The sequence below is a fragment of the Gorilla gorilla genome, chromosome 21 (genome assembly GCF_029281585.2).
Source record: "Gorilla gorilla gorilla isolate KB3781 chromosome 21, NHGRI_mGorGor1-v2.1_pri, whole genome shotgun sequence".
In the NCBI taxonomy this organism is placed as follows: Eukaryota; Metazoa; Chordata; class Mammalia; order Primates; family Hominidae; genus Gorilla; species Gorilla gorilla.
In genome coordinates this window covers 44,859,803-44,884,625 of record NC_073245.2, presented here as the reverse complement: position 1 = coordinate 44,884,625, position 24,823 = coordinate 44,859,803, and the positions used below count along the sequence as shown (strand labels likewise).

At 52.7% G+C, this 24,823-nt stretch overlaps 1 protein-coding gene across 1 annotated transcript; it reads left to right on the top strand.

Annotated features, from left to right (window-relative positions):
* The first annotated feature begins 230 nt into the window (after nt 1–230).
* LOC101154215 (uncharacterized protein C20orf203) lies at nt 231–1,559 on the top strand. The gene is given in 3 exon segments (XM_055373307.2): nt 231–372; nt 509–682; nt 685–1,559. Coding segments are annotated over 3 exon segments (585 nt in total). The 5' UTR covers nt 231–237; the 3' UTR covers nt 961–1,559.
* The last annotated feature ends 23,264 nt before the right edge of the window (nt 1,560–24,823 follow it).

Here is a 24,823-nt window from a genome sequence, read left to right as displayed (position 1 = left end):
TCAGAGATCATTTGCTCCAATTTTCTCGTTTCTTTTCCTTTTTTTTTTTGAACAGGGTTTCGCTCTGTTGCCCACTTTGGAGTGTAGTGGGGCGATCATGGCTCACTACAGCCTCAACCTTCTGGGCTGAAGTGATCCTCCCACTTGAGTAGCTACCCCGTGAGTAGCTGAACCCTCAGGCGCAAGCCAACACACCCAGCTAATTTTTTTTTTTTTTTTTTAGAGAGAGGGTCTCCTATGTTTCCTAGGCCTGTCTTGAACTCCCAGGCTCAAGCGATTCTCCTGCCTCAGCCTCCCAACATGCTGGATCACAGGCAGTAGCCACCTCGCCTGGCCAGTTTTCCCTTTACAAAAACTGGAATGCTGAGCCCGGTAAGAAGTGCTGTCCCTGTCTCCCACACCTGGGCTGACACTGGGGACTGTTGGGAAATTAGGGAAGACCTAAAGCCCCTTGCGAGTCTCAGGTACTAAGATTCTATGATCTTCTTGGGGGCCTTGTTCCCAACAGGCCACATCAGTCTTGGCTGGGCTCACTGCCCACCTCTGGGACCTTGGCGGTGGGGCGGGAAGAAGGACCTCAAAGTCTCAGCGAGTCCACCCCCAGCCCAGCCACCAGCGCCAGCCTCCTCCTCCGCAACACCCAGGCCCTTATCAGGAAAGGATTTGGGTTGGTGGGGAGGGGCAGGGGGGGAAGTCGGAGGCCCCAGGCTCAGCAAGGTGGGTCGGAGAGATAGGGAAGTGGGGAGGGGGCTGCGGGCCCCTGCTGGGCGGGGGAGGGCAATGGGAGGGATGCCCAGAATGGGCACGGTGGGGGACTTTGGCCAAGCTCTGTCCTCACTGGCCTGGACCTCAACATGTTTCCAGGACTTCTGCCTCCCATCCTTGCCAGGCAAGTTGCCTGCACCTTTAATTAGCAAGCAGCACTTTCTCTCCAATTCATCACGGTCGCTGTTTAATTAGCCGAGCCCAGGGCACCCCCACCCCCAGCTCTGCCTGCCTGTCTTACCAAGGCCACCACCACCTCAGGGTGTCCCCTGTTACCACCCCCCACAATTATTCTGCTCCCCAGAGTGGGGGATGGGCCCGGCACACCCAGCTGAAACCTCAAGGAGATTCTGGGCACCAGCACTTGTATTCAAGGCATCCAGCAAACATGATTAGGGACCGAGGCTGCGCCAGGCTGGCTCTGGGTAGAACCCCGGCCGGACATGCGGGGCAGGTTCTGGTCCTGTCCAGCTGCTGGAGAATGGCTTCTCCCTTGGGAGGCTCTGGCACATCTCTCTGGCTTGGTCCCTGGGTGCTGGGAAGAGGCTGCAGTACTCCTGTGTGTCACTCCCACCCCACATCCGGAAAGGGACACCATGTCTTCCTCTTCCCCTCTCTTCCAGAGCCCAGAAAGCTCCTCTGAGAATGCTGGACCTCAGGACAGGGGCCCATGCTCTGCACCCGGCCCTCAGCAGCCAGATCCTAGAGGCCCAGTCCAAGCTGTGGGCCAAGGGAGCGGGGCGGGCTGAGGCCTGCTTTGTGTCGGCAGGGTCTGGGGAATTGGGAGCACTGGCGGGAGCCCATGGTCCAGGGTCGAACCAGCCCCCTTCTGTTTCCCTGAAGAAGGGTGAGGCTGAGGGCCCTCAGAACAGAGCCCCTGTGTCATTCTGTGCAGGGCCGGGATAGCCACTAGTCACTGTGGGCAGAAGCAAGAAGCAGAGGCTCAGGCTCTGTCCCAAGCCTGTGCTCCTGCTGGGCTGTGGGAGGTGTGACCCTTCCACTGTTTCGTAGACTGAGAACATGGAGGGACTGGCATTTGCTGTGTTACCCTGTGGTGCCATCAGCGTGTTGTGACGGGGCAGGAGGAGTGTGCTAGAACCCACCCACTCTGGTACTGCCCATCTCTGTGGCCTTGGGCCAGCCACCAAACCGTACCATGCCTTAGTTCCCCTATGAGTCATAGCTGCTTCATGGGCTGATGTGAGGATTAAATGGCTTACTATGTGTTGGGTCTGGTTTTGTTTGGCTTTGTTTTGTTTTTTGAGACAAGGTCTCACTCTGCTGCTCAGGCTGGAGTGCAGTGGTGCAATCACAGCTCACAGCAGGCTCCACCTCTCAGGCTCAAGCGATCCTCCCATCTCAGCCTCCCTGGTAGGTGGGACTATAGGCACGTGCCCCCATACCTGGCTAATTTTAAATTTTTTGTAGAGATAGAGTCTCACTATGTTGCCCAGGCTGGGGCTTACAGTGTTTAAAGCACTTAGGAACACTGTCTGGCAGGAGTCCTTGATAGTCATTGGCTGTTTTTGCCATTCTTTCCTCTCCTTTATCCAATCAGCACTCCTTGCCAGGTATGAGGAAATTGATGTCAGTGGGAGAGGCAACCTCCCTGCTTTTCAGAGTTTGCCTCCTCATGGGGGAGGCAGCTGAGAACAAATGAGTAAGGAAGAACACGGTTTCACCGGAGTAAAGCCTGCGGCTCATCAGTGTAATGTACCAATGTCACTTTCTTGGTTTTGACCACTTACCATGGTTAGGTAATAGGGTGACATAAGAAAAAACTTGGTGAAGGGCCAACAGGAACTCCCTGTACTATCTGTGCAATTTTTCTGTTGCAAAATAATTTCTAAGTTATTCCCTAAAGAAAGTTTATTGGCCCGGTGCGGTGGCTCACACCTGTAATCCCAGCACTTTGAGAGGCTGAGGCAGGCGGATCACGAGGTCAGGAGATCAAGACCATCCTGGCTAACATGGTGAAACCCTGTCTCTACTAAAAATACAAAAAAAAAAATTAGCCAGATTTGGCGGCAGGCGCCTGTAGTCCCAGCTACTCGGGAGGCTGAGGGAGAAGAATGGCGTGAACCTGGGAGGCGGAGCTTGCAGTGAGCCGCGATCACACTACTGTACTCCAGCCTGGGCGACAGAGTGAGACTCTGTCTCAAAAAAAAAAAAAAAAAAGACAGTTTCAGGCAATGGTTAGTGCCATGAAGCAAACAATCAGGGGCAAGAGACAGAGAGAATAGGGATCAGGGCATTTCGGGAGGGGTGGTCCAGGAGAGCCTCTGAGGGAGGCAAAGCTGAGCAGAACCTGAATGATGGGAAGGGCAGGGAAGGAGGAGGGAATGGGGAGTGCAAAGGCCTGGAGGCAGGATGGGCTTCGGCTGTTTGAGGAAGCTGGGGAGCCTGGGCTCCAGATCCCACACCCCTGGCCACTGCTCCGGACTGGGAGAAAGGACCCCAACTCCGGAGTCAGCTAGACCCGGGTGTGATACCCACTGCTGCCTCACTGTGTGGCCTTGGGCAAGTAGCTGCCCCTCTCTGTTACCTGGATCTGCTGCCAGGGACGGAGGAAGAAAGCCTGCTCCTCAGAGGGCACAGAGGGTGAGAGAAGTGGGTAGGGGTTAGCTTGCCTAGGGTGCTGTAGGTGCCATCAATGGATTGGGGAGATACTGTGAGGGACCTGACGCCCTCTGAGCCTGGAAGGGTGGGGGAAGGCGATGCCCCCTGCCGTGGGTGGTGGGGCTGGGGAAGGAGCTGGGGCCAACACTCCTGCACTCCAGGCTATACACCTGACCCTGAGCAATCCCCCGACCCGTGGTAGTTTCACCCTTTTGACTCTGGGTGGGGAACTGTATCTAGCACTTTCCACACATTAGTTCTCCATTTTACTTTTTTAGACATAGGGTCTTGCTCTGTCACCCAGGCTGGAGTGCAGTGGCATAATCTTGACTCACTACAGCCTCAATCTCCTGGGCTCAAGCAATCCTCTCACCTCAGCCTCCTGAGTAGTCGGGACTACAGGCGTGTGCTAAAATACCCAGCTAATTTTTTTAATATATTGTAGCAACAGGGTCTTACTATGTTGCCCAGGCTGGTTTGGAACTCCTGGCCTCAAGTGATCCTCCCACCTTAGCCTCCCAAAGTGCTGGGATTACAGGCATGAGCCACCTAGCCAAACCCTAGTTCTTCTTTTTTTTTTTTTTTTTTTTTTTTGAGACGGAGTTTCACTCTTGTCTCCCAGGCTGGAGTGCAATGGCAGGATCTCGGCTCACTGCAACCTCCGCCTCCCAGGTTCAAGCAGTTCTGCCACAGCCTCCCCAGTAGATGGGATTATAGGCACACGTCACCACGCCTGGCTAATTTTTGTATTTTTAGTAGAGATGGGGTTTCACCATGTTGGCCAGGCGGGTCTCAAACTCCTGACCTCAGGTGATCCATCCACCTTGGCCTCCCAAAGTGCTGGGATTACAGGTGTGAGACACTGCGCCCGGCCCTAGTTCTTTATTTTAATCCTTATAGTTACCCTGGGGGAGGTATGAGCCTCTCCACTTATGGGTGAGACAATGGAGGACAGAGACTCCCATCAAGTGTCATGTGGTGAGTGACCAATGTGTGCTAGATGGAGAGACCCTCCTGGCCCTCAAGGCTGTGCCATGGTCTTGCTGGGAGACATGGGGTAGTTGAAAAGGGCCTGGGTGCGGCATGGGTGTAGCTGTGGAGGGGTGAGCCAAGCAAATGGTAGGAGCTGGCCTGGGCACCGAAGGCATGCATGGGGCCTCTAGCTAGCATGAGTGCGTGTGTCAGGCCAGGGGAGCAGCTCTGTGCAGTCATCATGTAATCAGCTGTGGTAACAGTAATAATGCATGACTGCAATACACAATTCTGAAGGTGGCAGACAACCTACAGGGACAAGTTAGGGCTCCCACCCTTTCCCCAACTGTTTCCCTCCCCAGAGATGACCTCTGGGGCCTATTCCTTGTGTTTCCTTCTGGAGTCAGCCTAGACAGCCCCATCCTGACCACAACAGCAGACCATCAGTGCGGGCCTTCTAGACACCACCTGCTAGGAAGCCCTTGACACACAGTTTAATCCTCATACTAGGCCAGACGTGGTAGCTCATGCCTGTAATCCCAGCACTTTGGGAGGCCAAGGCGGGTGGATCACTTGAGGCCAGGAGTTCGAGACCAGCCTGGGCAACACGGTGAAACCCCGTCTCTACTAAAAATACAAAAATTAACAAGGCGTGGTGTCATGTGCCTGTAATCCCAGCTACTCGGGAGGTTGAGGTGGGAGAATCTCTTGAACCCAGGAGGCAGAGGTTGCAGTGAGCTGAGATTGAGCCAGACTGTGTCTCAAAAAATCGAGCGAGACTCTGTCTCAACAAAAAGATCGAGCGAGACTTTGTGTCAAAAAAAAAAAAAAAAAAAATTGGGATCAAGCAAGACTCTGTCTCAAAAAAAAAAAATCCTCATACTGACCCTTACCTTAAGGATACAAGCACTCTGTTTTAAATTGGAGAAAGCAGAGACACAGACAGGTTAAGTGACTCACCCAAGGCCACACAACTTACACAGAATTTGAAGCCAGGGACTCTCTGATAGCACTGTGTAGATGGAGAAACTGGGGTACAGAGACGTTGAGGTGTCTACCCCAAGTGACCCAGTGAGGAAGCTGGGGAGCCCAGGCTCCAGATCCCACACTAATAGTCTAACACTTCCCCATCCTCAACACTGCTGGCCACTGCACTGGACTGGGAAAAAGGTCCCCAACTCTGGAGTGAGTCAGACCCAGGTGTGATGCCCACTGCTGCCTCACTGTGTGGCCTTGGGCAAGTAGCTGCCCCTCTCTGTGACCTGGATCTGCTGCCAGGGATGAAGGAAAGAAAGCCTGCCTCTCAGACAGCCTGAAGATGGGTGGTATGGTGGAAAAGCTCGGAGGGCTTGAAGATGGGCAGTGTGGTAGGAAAGCTGGGAGGGCTTGGTGCTGGCTCTCTCTCCTCTCCAATGTCTGCTTCTGCGCTGGGCAGGAGGACGTGCAGCAGTGCAGGGGAGAGGTCTCGCAAGAGAGGAGTGCGGGGACCTGGCCCCTGCCTGCAGCCACTCAGCCAGTCTGTTTGCTGACCCAGAAATTCTGGGAAGTCCCAGTTTGGGAGAATATCCCCCCAGGGGGGCAGGGTCATCAAGGAGAGGAATAGGGGTTTTGCAGAGAGGTTTGTATGATGGGCCCCCCTCCCCTCCATACACCCCCAGCCTGAGTGCCAGGATTCTGGAAGGTCAGTGAGCCGGGCGGGATGCCAGGCAGGAGGCTGCACCTGAGGGCAGCTGGGAATGATCACAGCATTCAGACAAAGACTTAGGCATGGCCTTTGGCTTAGCATACCCGGAAAATGGATTTCTCTACCTGTCTTCCCTGAACAGATGATCAGAGTACTAGGGGCTGAAACAGCTCGATTCTCCAGGACATCGAGCGACAAACCCAAGTGCCCGTTTCTCCATCCACAGTGTGGGCCAGGCTGTTAGGGGCCAGATCACATTAGCCCCCCAACCAATTCCTCTCATATCTGAGGCCCTGAGAACCTGGCTTAGGAATGGGAAGGGGTCCTGGAGAGCGAGGTGTGGCACAGGGTTTGGGGCATGTGGTGGCAGTGGGACTGGCGAGCCAAACCCAATCTTGGAGCTTGAATCCTAGCCCTGCTGCATCCCTGGACATGTTAATTTACCACCGAGAGCCTCAGTTTCCCCCATCTGTGAAGAGGGATTATTATCCGAATTGAGATCTCACCATACAGGTACACGATGCATGACACATCACTGGCGCTCAATAAATGTCAGTCTCCTCCCTCGACCAGCTGATCAAGCTCATTTTCCAAACCTCGCAGGGCCCAGGGAAGAATTTTGGCCCTTGTCCTGTGTTCAAGAGGCCACTCTCTGGGAGATGTAATCTGGTTGCTGGATGTTAGATTTGCTGAGATGTTTACAGGGAGATGTGAGGGGCTATTTGAATGGGGCACTTTCCCAATTAATTAGGTTTGGGGTCACAGGGCCTCCCCTGCAGGTGCCCCCAGGGGACTCCTGATCCTCCACATCTCCCTTGCCTGAGGCTGGGCTGGCTCAACCCATAGGGCTTCTTTTTGGGAACTCCTTTTTCTTTTGTGTTTTGTTTTGGTTTGGTTTGGTTTGGTTTGGTTTTTGAGATGGAGTCTCACTCTGTCGCCCAGGCTGGAGTGCAGTGGTACGATCTCAGCTCACTGCAATCTTTTCCTCCAGGGTTCAAGCAATTCTCCTGCCTCAGCCTCCCGAGTAGCTGGGACTACAGGTGTACGCCACCACACCTGGCTTATTTTTTGTATTTTAGCAGAGACAGGGTTTCACCATGTTGCCCAGGCTGGTCTTGAACCCCTGAGCTCAGGCAATCCACCCGCCTCGACCTCCCAAAGTGCTAGGATTACAGGCGTAAGCCACCGTGCCTGGCTACAACTCCTTTTTCTAGAGAAGGCTCCTCGCAGACGCCACCTTCTGTCCTGACAACCTTCTGTGTATTCTGTCTGGTTTGGGGTAGCCAGAGGCAGCTGTGCGGGGTAGAAAGGGACGTGGGCCAGTCCTGGCTGGGCAGTCGTGGGCGTGGGGTATCCCTGGTGTGGCCTTCCCACTCTGACCCTCTCTGATCCCTGCGGCAGGGCTGAGAGCGCCCCACAGGGCCATGATGCTTTCATGGTGGCGAGTATGAAAGGGTTTTAAAAACAGAAAGGCACTTCTCCTAGGTGATGATGATGATTTTTAGCAAATCTTCCCATCTTTTCTGTGATTCACGGAAGCTGTAAGATAGAAATGACCTTGACCATCATTGTTTTCTAGGAGGATGTTAAATCGACCTTGGGCAGAAAAGGGTGTTCATCGTCAAATAAATTTGAGAAACAACAACGCAAACATCCACAGAGCTCTTCACTGCAGGGTTTCGCAGGAACTTTCGTGTGTGTGTGTGTGTGTGTGTGTGTGTGGTTCCAGGAAGCAGCTGGGTCTACATTAGCACCCAGGCCTATGTGACAATGGTGCCCTTTTTTATTTTCCTAGAGCATCCCGTGAGTTAGAAGTCTATGGGATCCACTTTGGGAAATGCCAGAATAGTCTAACACTTTCCCGTCCTCCACATAGCCCAGCTGGAAGAATCCAGGGGAATATGGGAGAATCTGGGGTTCAAAGAAGTTAAATGAATTCAGGAGATGCTCTGGGCTTTATTTTAAGGCTGAGATTTTAACTGGCATTTTACCTCTATTAACCCATTTAATCTTCACAGCCACCCTGTAAAGTAAGCATGACTGTCATCTCTGTCTTCCAAAGGATAAACTGAGGCACAGAGAGGCCAAGTGCCTACCCAAGGTTCACAGCTGGTAAAAGATAGAGTAGGACACTGATCCCAGGCTGCCTGAGTCAGAGGCTGCCCTGGCACCCCCTCCCAGCCTGTCTTTACCACACAAGTTCTTGGAGCTGCCTCCACCAGCAGCCACATTCTCACAGCACTGGGCCGAGGTGCACCTTCGTGCGGCGGCTGGTCTCAGGAGAGTCTGTGACTCCATTTCACAAGGGGACAGGCTCTGAGTACAGGGTCTGGGGATGCCCTGTGGGTGAGCCCTCCTGCCCACTGTCTGTAGCCTCCCACCGGCAGCCTGGCCCCACCAAGACACAGCCTTAGGGTCTCATTTCATTCTCACTCTGGTTGTCTCCATTCTACAGGTGAGGCTGTGAGTGAACCGAGGCTCAGAGATGGAGAGTAACTTGTCCATGGTTACACAGCAAGGAGATGGGAGGGCTGGGATTCAAACCCAGGTAGTCAGAATCCAGAGCTGGGTGTTCAAGATGCAGGCGCCCTTGGTGATGAAGCAGTGAGTTTCTGGGGCCAGAGGCTGGCAGGGTCACACCCCACCAGTTCTCTGCCCGCCTCTGACCAGCTGCCCCCCTTACAAGCCCCTAGACAGATAGGCTTATGGGTTCCCTGCTAATCTCCCTGGCCTCTCCTTCCCAGCCTCAGACAGGCCAATAGTCAGTCACGTAAAAACAGGCCAGATAGATTACTGCCACCAAGGACACGAGAGGCAGTTGCCTGGTGGCCTCTCGCCGCGCCAAAAGTGTTATCTCTACCTCCTGGAGCTGGGCCTCAGCAGTTTCTTCCTCCTGGGGTGTGGACTTCTTGGTCTGTGTGTTTTTTCTTCCCCTTTGGCTTACTCGTTCCTAGAGATATACTTGTCTGTCTGTCCATCCATAGACATTCACTGGACACTGGTGGGCCAGGCCCCAGCAGGACTTGCTCTTCCACCTGCTCAGAGCAGGGCCAAGTCCGCAGGGGGCTTCAAGATGTCCCTGGCGGTGGGGCATATGCCATGGGGGTGTGTGCAGTGTCCACCGTTTGATAGTAAAGCAAGGGCCAGACCTGGCTCTAAATCCTACTTCCAACAACTTAATAATAAAGACACAAATAACCCAATTTTGGTTGGGCACAGTGGCTCACACCTGTAATCCCAGCACTTTGGGAGGCCAAGGAAGGAGGATTGCTTGAATCCAGGAGTTTGAGACTAGCCTGGGCAACATGGAGAGAACCCGTCTCTACAAAAAATACAAAAATTAGGCGTGGTGGTGTGTGCCTGGTGCCTGTAGTCCCAGCTACTCAAGAGGCTGAGGTGGAAGGATCACTTGAGCCTGGGAGGTGGAAGGATCACTTGAGCCTGGGAGGTGGAAGTTGCACTGAGCCGAGATCGTGTCACTGCACTCCTGCCTGGGCAACAGAGTGAGACTCTGTCTCAAAAAAACAAAAACAAAAACAGAAACAAAACAAAAACAAATAACTCAATTTTAAAAATGGCGATAGGATCTAAACATATATTTCTCCAAAAAAGATGTATAAATGGCCAATCAGCAAATGAAAGGTACTCAATATTATTGGCTATCAGAGAGATACAGATCAAAACCACAATGAGATACCACTTCACATTCACAGGATGGCTAGAATAAAAAAGACAAATAAGAACAAGTGTTGGTGAGGATATAGAGAAATCGCAACCCTCATACACTGCTGATGGTAATGTAAGATGGTACAGTCATTTTGGAAAACAGTCTGGCACATTCTCAAAAGTTTAAACGTAGAATTATCATTTGACCCAGAAATTCCAGTCCTAGATATATAATTGAGAAAATTAAAACATATATCTACACACAGACTTACACAAATGTTAATAGCAGCGTTATTCCTAACAGCCAAAACGTGAAAACAGCCCAGTTGTCCTGAATGTCTGTTTCTTTCTTCCTTTTTTTTTTTTTTTTTTTTTGAGTTTTTGAGTGCTCTGTCACCCAGGCTGGAGTGCAATAGCGTGATCACGGCTCACTGCAGCCTTAAACCCTCAGGCTCAAGTGATCCTTCCACCTCAGCCTCCCTAGTAGCTGGGACTAAAGGCTACTCCACACATGCACCACGACACCCAGATAATATTTTGTATTTTGTAGAGACAGGGTCTCACTATGTGTCCCAGGCTGGTCTCGAACTCCTGACCTCAAGCAATCCGACCACCTCGGCCTCCCAAAGGGTTGGGATTACAAGCATGAGCCACCACACCCAGCCTGAATGTCTTTCAATATGATGAATTGACAGATATAATATGGATATTATTGGCCATGAAAAGGAATAAAATACTGATCCATGCTACAATACAGATGAAGCTTGAGAACATTATGCCAAGTGAAAGGAGCCTGTCACAAAGATCACATACTGTGTGAATCCATTTGTATGAAATGTCCAGAACAGGGAAGTCCACAGAGACAGAATATGGTTGCCTAGGTCTGGAGAGGGGGGTTCTGGAAAATGGGGAGTGACTGCTAATGGGCAGGAGGTTTCTTTTGGGAATGATGAAAATACTCTAAAGTTTGTTGTTTTTGGTTTTTTTTTGTTTGTTTGTTTTTTGTTTTGAGACAGAGTCTCGCTCTTTTGCCCAGGCTGGATGGAGTGCAGTGGTGTGATCTCAGCTCGCTGCAACCTCCACCTTCCAGGTTCAAGTGATTCTCCTATCTCAGCCTCCTGAGTAGCTGGGATTACAGGTACACCACCATGGCCGGCTAATTTTTGTACTTTTAGTAGAGATGGGGTTTCACGGTGTTGGCCAGGCTGGTCCCAAAACTCTTTACCTCAAGTGATCTGCCCACTTTGGCCTCCCAAAGTGGTGGGATTACAGGTGTGAGCCACTGTGCCCGGCCTGAGAATGCTCTAAAGTTGATTATGGTGATGGCTTCACAATTCTGTGGGTATGCTAGCAACCATTAAATTGCATGCATTAAACAGGTGAATTGTATGTGATGTGAATTATATCTCAATAAAGCTGTTATTAAAAAAATTAGAAAATATGGATAAGCAGAAAAAAAGAAAAGAATTGTAAGGCCCTTGATCCTATCACCTAGGGATAACTACTGTTAATATTTTAATGATACTCTCCCAAATTATACTCTGTTGGCCTATGGACTGCTTTTCATTTAATAATATATGGTAAACATCTTTGATGTCAATAAATACACATCTACATAAAAACAAATTCTACTTCCACCACTCCCTGGCTGTGGGACCTCTTGGAGCCTCAGTCTCTCCATTTATAAATTGGGGTAACCGAGGACCCACCTCCACAGGAAGTCGTGAGAATGAAAGGAAGCAGGCCGCCCACGAACGGCACATGGTACAGACCCCAACCCTTGGAAAACACTCAGGAATCCAAGGGCCTGTTATGATTACGTGTGTGCCAGAGTGGAGTGCTCCGACCGGGCACAGCTCATTTCTGTGTGTTCTGTATGCTTCAAACATATCATGATTTACATAGCCATAGTTTCAAAGTAGGGGGGCAGTGGCCAAGGTGGCCTTGGGAGAGCCTGGAGGTGGCCATGGTGCTCGGTGGACAGATACACCCTCCCTGAGCACACCCACTGTGTGCCTGGCACCGGCTCTTGTTGTCTCCTTTAATCCTCATGATGACTTTTTTTTTTTTTTTTTTTTTTACTATTTAAAAAAATATTGTTACAGGGTCTTGCTATGTTGCCCAGGCTGGCCTCAAACTCCTGTGCTCAAGCGATCCTCCAGCCCTCACCTCTTGAGTAGCTGGGACTACAGGCCAACACCACCATGCTCCTCATAATGACACTTATGAACCCCATATTACAGATGAGGAAACTGAGGCTCAGGGAGGTGCAGTGATTTGCAGGGTGGAGCTGGGATTCGTTTCCAGGTTGGCCTGGTTGGAAGCCCATGTTCTGCCCACTTCTTGGCCTTCCAAGGAGGGGCAGCTTTGAAAGGTGTTTGTACTGTCCAACTGAGACTGTTATTGTTTCCCAGACTTGGGTAGAGGGAGAAACATCCAAAGGAAGAAGTCACTGTTCCCATATCTCAAAGAGCAAGGATTGTTTTCAGCTGAGCCTGCTGTGTGCCGAGCCCTTTGCTGGGCTGTGGAACACTGTGGGTGGTGTCTGCTGTCAGGGACTACACAGGCTCGTGGCGGAGAGCCAGGCCAGCCAGGGGAGCCAGGGCTCTGCATCCTGGGTAGGGGCTAGAGGCACAGGCTCTGGAGCCAGATAGTTGGGGCTTGTACCCTCCCTCTGCTGGTGGCTTGGGCAGCTACCTCGCTGCCTGAACTCTGTTTCCCTGTTGGAACTTGTTGGGTGTAAGAATTAAGTAAGTCAGAGCATCTTGAGTTGCACAGCGCAGCTCCTGACACAGAATATACACTTGGTATCACCAGGTGAGTCAGGCCGACATTGCCGGGAGCACAGGAGGAGGGGCCTGGGACAGGGGATGCTGCCCGCCCCCGCTTTCTGCTTCTCTCCAGGGCCAGTGCATGGCAGCCAGCCCATGTGGGGAGGCCTGGAGACAGGTGGTCCATGGCTTCTGTGGCCATTTTTCAGGAGAGAAGAGGAAGCAAGGACAGCTTTGCTGAGAAGTTGGCCTCCATCTCCCCAGTCAGACCTGGTCCCTCCTGTCCTCCAGTTTTGTGCAGCTGTTTTGCATTCAAGCACAGCTCCTGCCTGGCCCTGGGTCTCTGTCCTCTTCCCTTTGGTTACCCTCACCTCTTCCAGGGTGGCCACCAAGTGGGACTTCAGACTCCTCTGGTGTCCTGGACCTGCTGTAAATCTCAGCAGACCACCTCTGTGACCCTGGGCAAGTGACTTCACCTCACTGATCCTCCTTCCTCTTCTGCAAATGGAGTCTCCAGCACCAGGGTTAGCAGCACCCTCGAGTCTGACTGTGACCCCCACTTTCTTGCTGTGGTCCCCTGAGCAAGTCACTTAGGCTCCCCAGCCTCATCTGCAAAATGGAGACAATTACATGTCAGAGATTTGAGAATTAACTGAGAAAACATACATGAAGCACACAGAACAGTGCTTGGGACATAGCAAGTGTTCAATATATGTTGGCCATGGTTATTACAATCCAGGCTTTCTTTTAAGGCTGTTGCAAAGAGCTCAGGGTCCTGCCCCAGAGACCCCACCCCCAAATGCCAGGTCCTTGGCTTCACATACAACCAGGCATGATGGCTCTTTGAGTCCTCACCCTGGCCTCTGCCCCTCCTGCCATCAGATTGGGCACTCTGCTTTGTATACACACACACACACACAAGCACACATGCAAACAACAAGTACACAACGCACACACACGCCCATACATGCACCTGCACACACACAAACAGGCACACACACAGGCACATGCACACACACCTACACCCACACACATGCACATGCATGCATGCACACACAGTGATGCAGAGGGCACTGATGTCTGTTGAACAAATTAAACAAAAGACCAAATGTGTGAGAAGAAGGCCAGGAGGCTCCATCTTTTGAGGAAAGCAAGGATTCATTCATTCAATGAATTCTTACTGAACACCTATTATTCTAAGCATCAGAAATACCTCAGTGATCAAAACAGATAAAAACCCCTGCCCATGTGGAGCTGACACTGTAGTCCAAGAGACGGACCCTAGTGAAAGTGAACAAATGACATGGAGAATGTCAATCGGTGATACATGCTAGGGAAGCCTGTAAAGTGGGGGTGGGGAGTGGGGAGGCTATCATCTGAGATGGCAGTCAGGGAAGGCCTCATGGAGGAGGTGACATCTGAGCAGATTTGAAGGAGGCAAGATTACTGTTTCTTTGTCTACTCATTCGTTTCTTTTTCTTTCTTTCTTTTTTTTTTTATTTTGAGACAGTCTCGCTCTATCACCCAGGTTGGAGTGCAGCAGTGGCGTGATCTTGGCTCCCTGCAACCTCCTCTTCCTGGGTTCAAGTGGTTCTCCTGCCTCAGCCTCCCCAGTAACTGAGACTATAGGCGCCTGCCACCAAGCCCAGCTAATTTTTGTATTTTTAGTAGAGATGGGGTTTCACCATGTTGGTCAGGCTGGTCTCAAGCTCCTGACCTCAGGAGATCCACTTGCCTTGCCCTCCTCCTAAAGTGCTGGGATTACAGGCGTGAGCCACCGCACCCAGCCCTGTGCTCGTTCATTTCTTCTTTCCTCTAGGCAGTGAGCCAGCGTCAGCAAGCCTGTCCTTGGGCCTCTTCTGTGGCCTGGCCTTGGCAGGGTTGGGGAGGTAGAGAGCAGCCCAGCCCCTGCCCCTGGTGACTCTCAGGCTGCTGTCTCCCGGCAGTGGGAGTGTGAACATGTCCTGCCCACCCAGTGAGAGTCAACAGAAGCCAGAGTGACCAGTCCTCTTGGTTTGCCCAGGCCTGAGGGGTTCCAGGACACTGGACTTTCATTGCTAAAACTGGGCAGTCCTGGGCAGACCAGGATGAATGGGTCACTCCAACAGAGGCTGCCCTTGGTGCCAAGGGGCAGAGGAAATATCAGGGAAGTCCTCCACTTCTCTGAGGATGACAGGTTTGCAAAGGACATGGAAGAGATGTGTGCCCTCCCTGGGTGAGCGGGGAGGACAGAGGTTCCATGGCCCAAGTCCAGCAGCACATGGGGGGCGCAGGTGGGTGTGAGGACAAGGCTGCCTTCCAGGGCTCAGTGAGCGATGAGGCAGGAAGGGATGACAGGGGCCTTGCGTGTCTGCAGAGGGGCTGTGCTGACTGTTGGCAGCCAGCCTCCAAGCAGGTGGGCAGCTCCTCTGTGTTAGCATTTTAGAAAGGCCAGCGCTTTGCTGTGCAAGGTTATCCACTGGGGCCAAAGGCAGAGGGGAGCAGCGCCGTGTCCTTGCTCTCCCTTTCGTTGATTCCAGCAGGCGTTAAGCACCTTCCAAATCCCCAGCCCTGGCCAAGTGTTCAGATGTCTGCACTAGTTCAGCAAGACAAAGTGAGAGAGAAAAAGCAAATTGTGGCAAATCTAAGCGAAGGGTGTTCATTATACCATTATCTTTGGTTTGGACATTTTTGAAATAAGATATTGGAGGCGGGAAACAAACAGAAATAAATCCTGGGCCCTATAAAGCCCCTGGGGAAGAAAGAGGTAAGGCAGGTCCTTCCCCCAGCAGCTCACCATCCAGGCAAGTATCTGGGCATGCACACCCGTTGTTCAGTGACAAGGGTGCTCAGTGTGCATGACCTCCCCAGTGGAAGGACCCTGAGGGGGGCCTGGGGGCTGGGGGAACTGTGCCAGATGGAGAGAGAAAGCAGAGGGCGTTCAGACAGGAACGGCAGGAGTCAGAGCATGTGGGCTCACTGTACACGGGATGGGAGGACGACACGTCATTTCGGGTGGCTCCCTGGGGGTTTTTGCTGGGCTGGGAGGCATGGCTCAGGAGGATGCTGGAAAGAGAAGTTGTGGCCTCATAGAGTTGCCTCCTAGAATCTATCTCTGAAAATGAAAATGTGAGACTGGCCCACCATTACAAAATCAGAGAACACAGGAATGTTTCTTTTAGACAGGGTCTTGCTCTGTCACCTAGGCAAGCGATCCTCCCACCTCAGCCTCCCGAGTAGCTGGGACTACAGGCACACGCCACCATGCCCAGCTAATTTTTGTATTTTGTAGAGACAAGGTATCCTCATGTCGTCCAGGCTGGTCTTGAACTCCTGGGCTCAAGCAATCCCCCCACCTCAGCCTCCCAAAGTGCTGGGGTTACAGGCATGAGCCATGGTGCCCGGCCGAGGAAATTATTATTATTATTTATTTATTTTTCTTTCTGAGATGGAATCTCACTCTGTCACTCAGGCTGGAGTGCAGTGGTGCGATCTTGGCCTTCTGCAACCTCCATCTCCCGGGTTCAAGCAATTCTGCCTCAACCTCCCGAGTAGCTGGGATTACAGGCATGTGCCACCATGCCTGGCTAATTTTTGTATTTTTTAGTAGAGATGGGGTTTCACCATGCTAGTCGGGCTGCTCTTGAACTCCTGACCTCATGATCTGCCTGCCTCGGCCTCCCAAAGTGTTGGGATTACAGGCGTGAGCCACTGCGTCTGGCCCATTTTTATTTTTATTTTTTTTTGAGACACGGTCTCACTCTATTACCCAGACTGGAGTGCAGTGGCACAATCTTGTCTCACTGCAACCTCCGCCTCCCAGGTGATTCTCCTGCCTCAGCCTCCTGAGTAGCTGGGATTACAGGCATGCACCACCATGCCCGGCTAATTTTTGTATTTTTGGTAGAGACAGAGTTTTGCCACATGGGCCAGGCTGGTCTCAAATTCCTGGCCTCAAGTGATCCGCCCACCTTGGCCTCCCAAAGTGTTGGGATTACAGGTGTGAGAGACCGCGTCTGGCTGAAATTATTTTTAAAAAGGAACTACAACCCCCAGGTTAGTCCATCGCCAGAGAAAACCACTGTGAAGCATTTGACACGTTTCTTCCTAGTATCATTTCATATATATATATATGCATATGTAGATCTCCTAATAAAAAATAGTTGGCCTCTTGCTGTTTTTTACCTACAGTTACATCAGATGCACTGTCTGGTGCCTTTAAGTAGTCTCTGAAATCTGACTCCTCAGCCTTTTGGATGACTCCAGCCAGTGGTGGCCCTTTGACAAGTGTGGCCCCTTCTTGTGGCTGGGCACAGAGGCTGTTTCACTCGTTTTCTGTGATAAAAACACTGCAGTAAACATCCTCCGTCCTGCGTAACCTCATGTCCACATTGCTGATTGTTTGGTTTTGTTTTGTTTTTTTATGATAAATTTCTAGACATGAAATTCTCGGAAGCCCTGCTGGGCCCGGAGCTGGCTAGGTACTCAGGGGAGGGTGCTGGGCTTCCTAGAGCCACGCGTCCACACCTGAGGACAGCTTGGACCCAGCTGTAAGGAACAACGTGCACTTCTTGAATGTCTCACGCTGTCTTCCACTGCTTTGTCCATGATGTCACAGTACCTCTCGCCTCCCCTCCCAATGCCTGTCTTGCTAATTCTTTCTTATCTTTCCAGACTCCAGCATAACCTCCAGGAAGCTTTTCCAGAGCCCCCAGGCTAGGAACCTCCCCCCAACCCCTGAACTCAAGCCCCAGCAGCCCGTGCCTGCGCCATCTCCATCAGAGCTGCATCTCTCTGGGTCTCTGGGTAACAAGTGCCATTTCTTTGTTGTTTTCTGCGTCCCCCAAGGACAAAGCTCAGGCTGGATTCATCTCGGAATTCCCAACACCGGGGTAGAACTGGCTCATTTCAATTTCAGTCAATGTTTGTTGAGGAAAGGAGTGAAGAGTTGGACAAATGAATGAACGCATGAAACAGTCCGGAGTGGGGAAGCTGAAGCTCAGGCATCAGGATCCGGGAGGAGCATCCAGTCCAGGCGGACGGGGTGGAAGGTTCAGAGCAGGGGCCCCAAGTCGGGAGTGGGGAGGCAGAGACGGCAAGACCTCCTTCCATGAAAGGAGGCTGGGACCAGGGGACCAGGTAGTGCAACACGGTGAGGGGGCTGTCAGGGGGACTGGCCCGAGGAGTCAGAGGCAGGAGGCACCACCGGGTTACAGACAAGGACCTTCTGCAAGAGGGAAACGTGTCATGGGCTCTGGAGCCCCTCTCCAGGTTCAAACTGTGACCCTGTGCCAGGGACAGCTTCTTTGTGCCTCAGTTTTTCCCTTAAAATGAGGATAATAATACTTCATTCATGCATTTTTTTTCCCCTCAACAAACATTTGTTGTATGTCTGCTGTGGGCCCAGGACAGGAGGCTGAGAAGGAGCTGACCACAGTGGTCACACAGCCAAGCCCTGCTGCTGAGATCTGACCCCAGTTCGCCTGTCACAAGTTCTATTTGTGCCTCGTTGTCTGCCTCCTGGGGCTGTTATGAGGGCTGAAGAAGGGGCAGGCACAGAGGAGACACTTACTATATGATCATTGTCCTCCTAGAGTATCATCACCATCAGGTGGACTTCAGTGGCCATCCCAGGCCTCCACGGATCAACCACAAGATCTTGGAGAATGTCCTTACCCTCCAAGCCTCAGTTTACCTTTAGGGTGACCAACCATCCTGGTTTGTCCCAAACTGAGGGTTTTCCTGGCACAGTCCCAGGCAAACTGGGATGGTGACTCACTGATATAGTTTGGCTCTGTGTCCCCACCAAATCTCACCTTGAATTTTAATAATCCCTACATGCAGGGCCAAGTAGAGATAATTGAATAATGGTGGCAGTTTCCCCCATGCTGTTCTCATGATAGTGAGTGAGTTCTCACGAGATCTGATGGTTTTATAAGCGGCTTCCCCCTTTGCTCAGTATCACTCTCCCTCCTGCCGCCCTGTGAAGAGGTGCCTTCCACCATGATTGTAAGTTTCCTGAGGCCTCCCCAGCCACGCAGAACTGTGAGTCAATTAAACCTCTTTTCTTTATAAATGACCCAGTCTCGGGCATTTCTTCACAGCAGCGTGATAACAGACTAATCCCGTCACCCTGGTTTCCTCATCTCTAACACAGGGACCACCTGCCTCCCAGGGCTGTTGTGCAGAACAGAAATAAGCCTATGGAAAAGGCAGAAAACCATGGAGCCAGAATTCTAGATCTGGTTACATGAATACTAAAGACTTTTGCATGCCATGGAATTCTAGGCACGAAAAAGAACGAGGCGGCCCCGTGTACTGCTGTGGAAGAAGCTCTGAGATACATGTATTTTTTGTGAAAAAGGCCAGATACAGCGCACTTTGTGGGGAGCGCTTCTGTTAGTACCAAGGAGGGGGCAGGAACACACATGCACGTGCTCCAATGCGCACATGGGTTCTCCCGGGCGGGGACTGGGGGCTGAGGAGAAAAGACTTGTTTTTCACTGTACATCCCTTTGCTTTGTTTGAATTATTTTACCCCTTTGTTTTCAGTAGCTGGCCGAAAAACTTCCCAAGCTTCCATGTGTCAAAAAGAACTCACTGAACAAGATTTAAAGGCCAAAGTTAGGGAGTAGGAAATGTGTCTAGCTCAGGGCCCAGCATCTAAGGAGTGCTCCAGGAAAGGCCTTCTCCCCTCTCCCACTCCTGACCTTGCTGACTGCTGGGAGTGCAGGGGCACAGACTGGCTGTTGCCTCCCCCAGTGCGGTATTTGTGAGGCTCAAATGCAAGCCCAGGCTGGGGAGACTGCTCTGGGTTCCACGCGGCATCCTGCCTACGCCCTGGGGGTCCTAGAGGTCACTGGCTCCCTTCTCTGCCTGCATGTCTCAGGTCGCCCTCTGGCCAGTTCTGAGGTCCTGCCCTACCTCAAGGGGCAGAGGTGGCAGAGGTGGGCCCACCGCACAGGGTAAATGTCCCGGTTTCACATACCTCCAGATTGCAGGGACCTGCGTATGCTACTGCTGCTGTGGAAACCAGCTCTCTCTGGCTCTGGCCTTGGGGAGAGGGAGCCACAGTGGATTTAGGAAGAGTCTCCAGATGTAGCTTGAGACTACCAAACAGGCCTGACCCCCACAGACCCTGCCTCTTATGAGCGCCCAGACTCAGCCCCGCTTCAGGCTCCCAGCCATGTGGCCAGCCGCTTTTCTTCTTTAATTTTTAGCATCAGACGAATATTTCAGGAAAATGTTCTCATTGTAAAATCTCAAACATTAATAAAATGTAGTGAATAAAAGGCCAAGTAATTCCTCTTTACCTCCTGAGCCCCATTCTGTTTAAACCATTGTTGTCAGCTGGTCAGTGTGTATACCTATATCTATGCCATGCCTATACCAATACCTATACCAATATCTGTAACTATACCTATGCCACTACCTATACCTGTATTGTGCCTGTACCAACACCTATACCTAGACTATCTATATCTATATCTGTTTAGATGTGCATATTGTGTTTAGGTATGCTTCTCACGTGAGTAGTAACATTCTGTATGTTTTGTTCTGCAAGATGCTTTCTTTTTCTTTTTCTTTTCTTTCTTTCTTTTTTTTTTTTTTTTTTTTAAGATAGAGACTCATTCTGTTGCCCAGGCTGGAGTGCAGTGGCTCAATCTTGGCTCACTGCAACCCCTGCCTCCCAGGTTCAAGCAATTCTCATGCCTCAGCCTCCCAAGTCGCTGGGATTACAGGTGCACGCCACTACACCCAGCTAATTTTTGTATTTTTAGTAGAGGCGGGGTTTCACCGTGTTGGCCAGGCTGGTCATGAACTCCTGAGCTCAAATGATCCATCCGCCTTGGCCTCCCAAAGTGCTGGGATTACAGGTGTGAGCCACCGCACCCGGGCTATTTTTTTTTCCCCTCCCTCCCTTCCTCCCTTCCTCCCTCCCTCCCTCCCTCCCTCCCTCCCTCCCTCCCTCCCTTCCTCCCTTCCTCCCTCCCTTCCTCCCTTCCTTCCTTCCTTCCTTCTTCCTTTCCTCTTTTCTTTTTTTCAAACAGGGTCTCACTCTGTTCCCCAGGCTGGAGTGCAGTGGTGTGGTCTTGGCTCACTGCACCCTTGCTTTCCCAGGCCCAAGCAATCTTTTTACCACAGCCTCCAGATAGCTGGGACTACAGGCACACACCACCAGGCCTGGCTAATTTTTGTATTTTTTTTTTTTTCTGTAGAGATGGGGGGTCTCACCATGTTGTCCAGGCTGGCCTCAAACTCTTGGGCTCAAGTGATCTGCCCGTCTCGGCCTCCCAAAGTGCTGCGATTACAGGAGTGAGCCACTGTGCCCGGCCAATGCCTTATTTTTCACTGAACAATGTGTCATGGACATTTCTGAGTCAGTGCATACAGACCTGCCTCCTCCTCTGTGCTGTGCAGTGTTCTGTGTGTGAGCTGGTCCATCCTTTATTTGCCCCCTGGCCTATGAATGGACATTTCCATTATTTCACTCCCACATACAGCCCTGAACAGGCCTCACTGTGCACTCCAGCAGTTTCTCCAAGATAGGTACCCAGCTGAACCCCTGGCACTACTGAAGAGGACGGGTACCAAATTTGTGATCAGTATTATATAAAAACTTGCCCTCTGGGAAGTCCAAACTAAGCTATCCTTACTCTTGGACTTCCAATCACTCTGTTGGGTTGGCTTTTAAAGCTGGGCCAAGGAGAACTTTTCAACCATCTTGGCTTGCCCTGTTGGTGGGTGGGAGACAGGGTCCCCGGCCTGGGGCAATTTCAGGGAGAAGGGGAAGAACTCCCCCAGTCCCCAAATTTCTCTCCCATCTAAATGCCCCCCGACCTGAAAATGGAGATAATAATAGAGCTTCCCTCACAGAGTCATTCTGGGGACGCTGTGAAAAACAGCCAGGATGGAGATCTGGTGCAGAGGGACAAGGACAATAACAGTCATGGTGCGACGTCCGGAAGCCTCGCCACGCCGCCCGGAAGCTTCGCCACGCTCCAGGCACTCTTTGAAGGCCCCACCACCATCTTCTCTCTTATGGTGCCTGGCACCCACCATTGTGGTCACTTGCACTAATGCGAGTCCTACCAGCGGCTGGTGCTGGTTCTCACATGCTCCTCTGCATCACGCCTGATCCACATCACTCTAACCCAGTGGCCTGTGAGTCCCCATGGCTGACATTAGCTGCAGGGCTGGCCCAGAGCTCTCTCTTCCAAATTTGCATTCAGAATCCTTCCCCAATATTCCCAATTAAAACCCCAGATGCTGTGTGGACAGCTGGATCCAAAAGAGCTCTGGGATCAGTGGGACTTACTTACCCAGTCTCAGCTGCTCCAAGATCTGGGAAACAGTGGGTTCTTTGGGCCTGGGCCAGGCCAGAGCCTCAGTTTCCCCATCTGTAAGATAGAGGTGGTTGCAGTCAGACTGGATAATTCCAAAGTGCAGTTTTGTTTGTCTCAGACCTCCTGCCCCACCCTCTCCAGCTTATATTCTCAGAAAACATGGTGTTAAAAGGAATGGCCCAGTCTTGGCTCCTGTTGGCCTCTGTCTCGGGAGGACAGGGGACCCCAGGACCAGGGAATCAGTCGGAAGTTCAAGTTCTACTCCTGACTTCAAGTTCTACTCTCCGCCTTCTAGCTGCAGCCCCAGGTGATGTTTGCAAAGGCCCCTGTAACTTAGTGGGTGCTTAGTCATGGTCCCTCCCCTTTCCATGCCTGGGCAGATCTCTGAGCCTCACTTCTCTGAGCCTCAGTTTCCTCACCTCTGCAATGGCTGTGCCTCCCTGCCTGGCCCAGTGCCAGGGCTGTTTGAAGCTAGCAGAAGATGCTGGATGGAAAGAGCTTTGCAGGTAGAAAACCCTGTGCTGTTGGGAAGACTTATTGCTGGGACTGAAAGTGGGAGGTCCAAAGGCCATCAAGGCCGAGACAGTCCCTACCCAGAAGTCTGTGCCAGGGACCAGGCTGCTCTCCCTCCACCCGCACTAGCTGAGCAGAAGGCCTTTTCCCTGAGGCCCTAATGTCTGGTGGTGAGCAGGGGCCGGGCTCTCTTTCAACAGATATTTACCCTTTTATTTTAGAGTGTCTGTCCTCCAAGCAGGGCCCTGGCCAGCGGCTCGATGACCAAGGCCTGGGGAGGGGCACAGGCAGCCTGAATCCTTCCCTTGCTCTCATGCCCCACGTCCTGTGGATTCTCCTTCATTTTCCTCTCTCACCTGCAGCTCCAGGGGACCCTTGCCTCGCCCGTGGCCCCTTGCTGCCCCCACCACCTCGTCCCCCTCCTTTGTGCTGCCTCCACTTCCACTCTGGCCACCAGGATTCTGTGTGTGTGTGTGTGTGTGTGTGTGTGTGTGTGTTTGAGATGGAGTCTTGCTCTGTTGCCCAGGCTGGAGTGTAGTGGTGTGATCCCGGCTCACCGGGAGACTCTCCCGTGTTCAAGCAATTCTCCTGCCTCAGCCTCCCGAGTAGCTGGGATTACAGGCACATACCGCCACGCCCAACTAATTTTGTATTTTGGTAGAGATGGGGTTTCGCCATGTTGGCCAGGCTGGTCTCGAACTGACCTCAAGCGATCCACCCGCCTTGGCCTCCCAAAGTGTTGGGATTACAGGCGTGAGCCACCGTGCCCGGCCTCGGGATTCTTTGGAAAATAAGATCTGAGTGGTATCTCCTGCCGAGTGCCAGCCTGTGCAGGGCCCTGAGGGGCAGTGGAGCCAAAAGGAGAGGAGACGGCATCCCTGCGCTCTGCACCCTGCTGACCCCCGGCCACTGCTCCCTAGCCCATGTCCTGCTGGGGCGCACCCCACATTCTACCACACAAATCTGTTCCAGCGCCAGACCACACTTCCTCTCTCTCCCCTTGGTGCCTCCCCTCCCCAGCCTAGACCCCTTCCTTTCCCTCCCGCCCTGACGCATCCTGCTTCCAGGCTGGGCGAGGGGAGTCCTGGTCTGTGTTTTCTCGATCGAGTTAGCTCCTCAAAATCATATCTGTGTGTCTCCTGAGGGGATCTGCAAGCCCCACAGGCAGAGGCACACCTGCGTCACAGTGGGGGCCCTGAGCTCGGCCCTAAGTGGCTCCTGAAATGCTCTCTCGAGGCCTGAATGAATCTCCTCCCCTGGCCACCCAGGGCAGTTGGGAGTGTGAGACCTCAGGCTTGGCCCGGCGGAGCTATATTTAGACACCAGGGCCAAGGCGAGCTTCTGAGGCTGAGGAGGTGGCGGGGCCCACGGTGGGGCCCCAGGGGAACCACCTCATCGAGGGGACCGTCCCTAGGTGACAGGCCAGAGCCCATTCTGGCTGCTTTGGCTTCCACTGCCCCCAAAACGGCAGAGGAAGGATTCTGTTTGAACAAAGGAGGTTCTCTGGCTGGTTTGGTGTGTGTATTATAGCTGGAAAAAATAAGTTCTGGGCCGGCCGGTCAGCTCCAAGGGTGGCCCAGGGCTGGGGGGGCCAGGGCGAAAGTGGGGGTTTCCTGGCCAGCCCCTGGGCTGGCTCCTGTCTGCTGCAGCAGCCTGCATGGCTGTCCTCCCCTCCGTACCTCGGGCAGGCATCGTGCCAGGCCAGGGTGCGGCTGCCCGGCGGGTGAGGAGGGGCTGCCCTGGCCCCGCTGCTCGCTGCCCGGCTCTTGGGGCGGGCTGGAGGCAGGATGGATGTTCGCAATAATTACCCAGCTGCAGCTTCCCCAGAGCTGCCGCCATAGCAACGGTGCCGGGCGCCCCAGCCGGCCAAGTGGCAGGAGGGGGATGTGGGCGCTGCGGGCAGGTCGGGGAGTGGGGTGGCACAAGCCCCAGGCACAGCCCCACTGGCTCCCTTTGTCAGCTCCCTCACTGGCCCACCCCTTCCCCGGAGGCCGGGGGAGGGGGGCTTTGTCTGGGCATAGGGAGGTTGGCACAGCCCAGGAGAGGCTCCGGCAGATGCCCCATTCCCACTGCCAGGGCCCATGTGGCAAGGGGGAGCAGGTGTCAGGAGGGCTGGGAGCGCTCAGGGTCCCCATGGCTCAGGGTTCAGTGGAGGGTGTGCTGTGCCCCAGCTGGTGGCCCACCACACACCCCGGGTCCCCTGGTCTCATTGTGCACAGTGCTGTCTTCTTTCTGTAGAAGGGAGTGTGTGGGCACTGGGCACTCCCCAGGAAGGACTCCACTCACCCTGCCTTGCAGGGGTCCTCTTGGAGCAGGCCTTGGGCAGAACTGGCTTTGGGTGGGGCTTTACCTGTCGGGGAGGCGCTGGGGACCCCCATAATCCTGCCCTCATGGTACCCGTCCCCTCTCTCTGTACTTGGAAGCCCTGACAGTCCCTCCCTCTGTGAACATTCAGTCTGATGAAGAGACTGTGGTTAGCTCCATTTTCCAGATGGGGAGACTGAGGC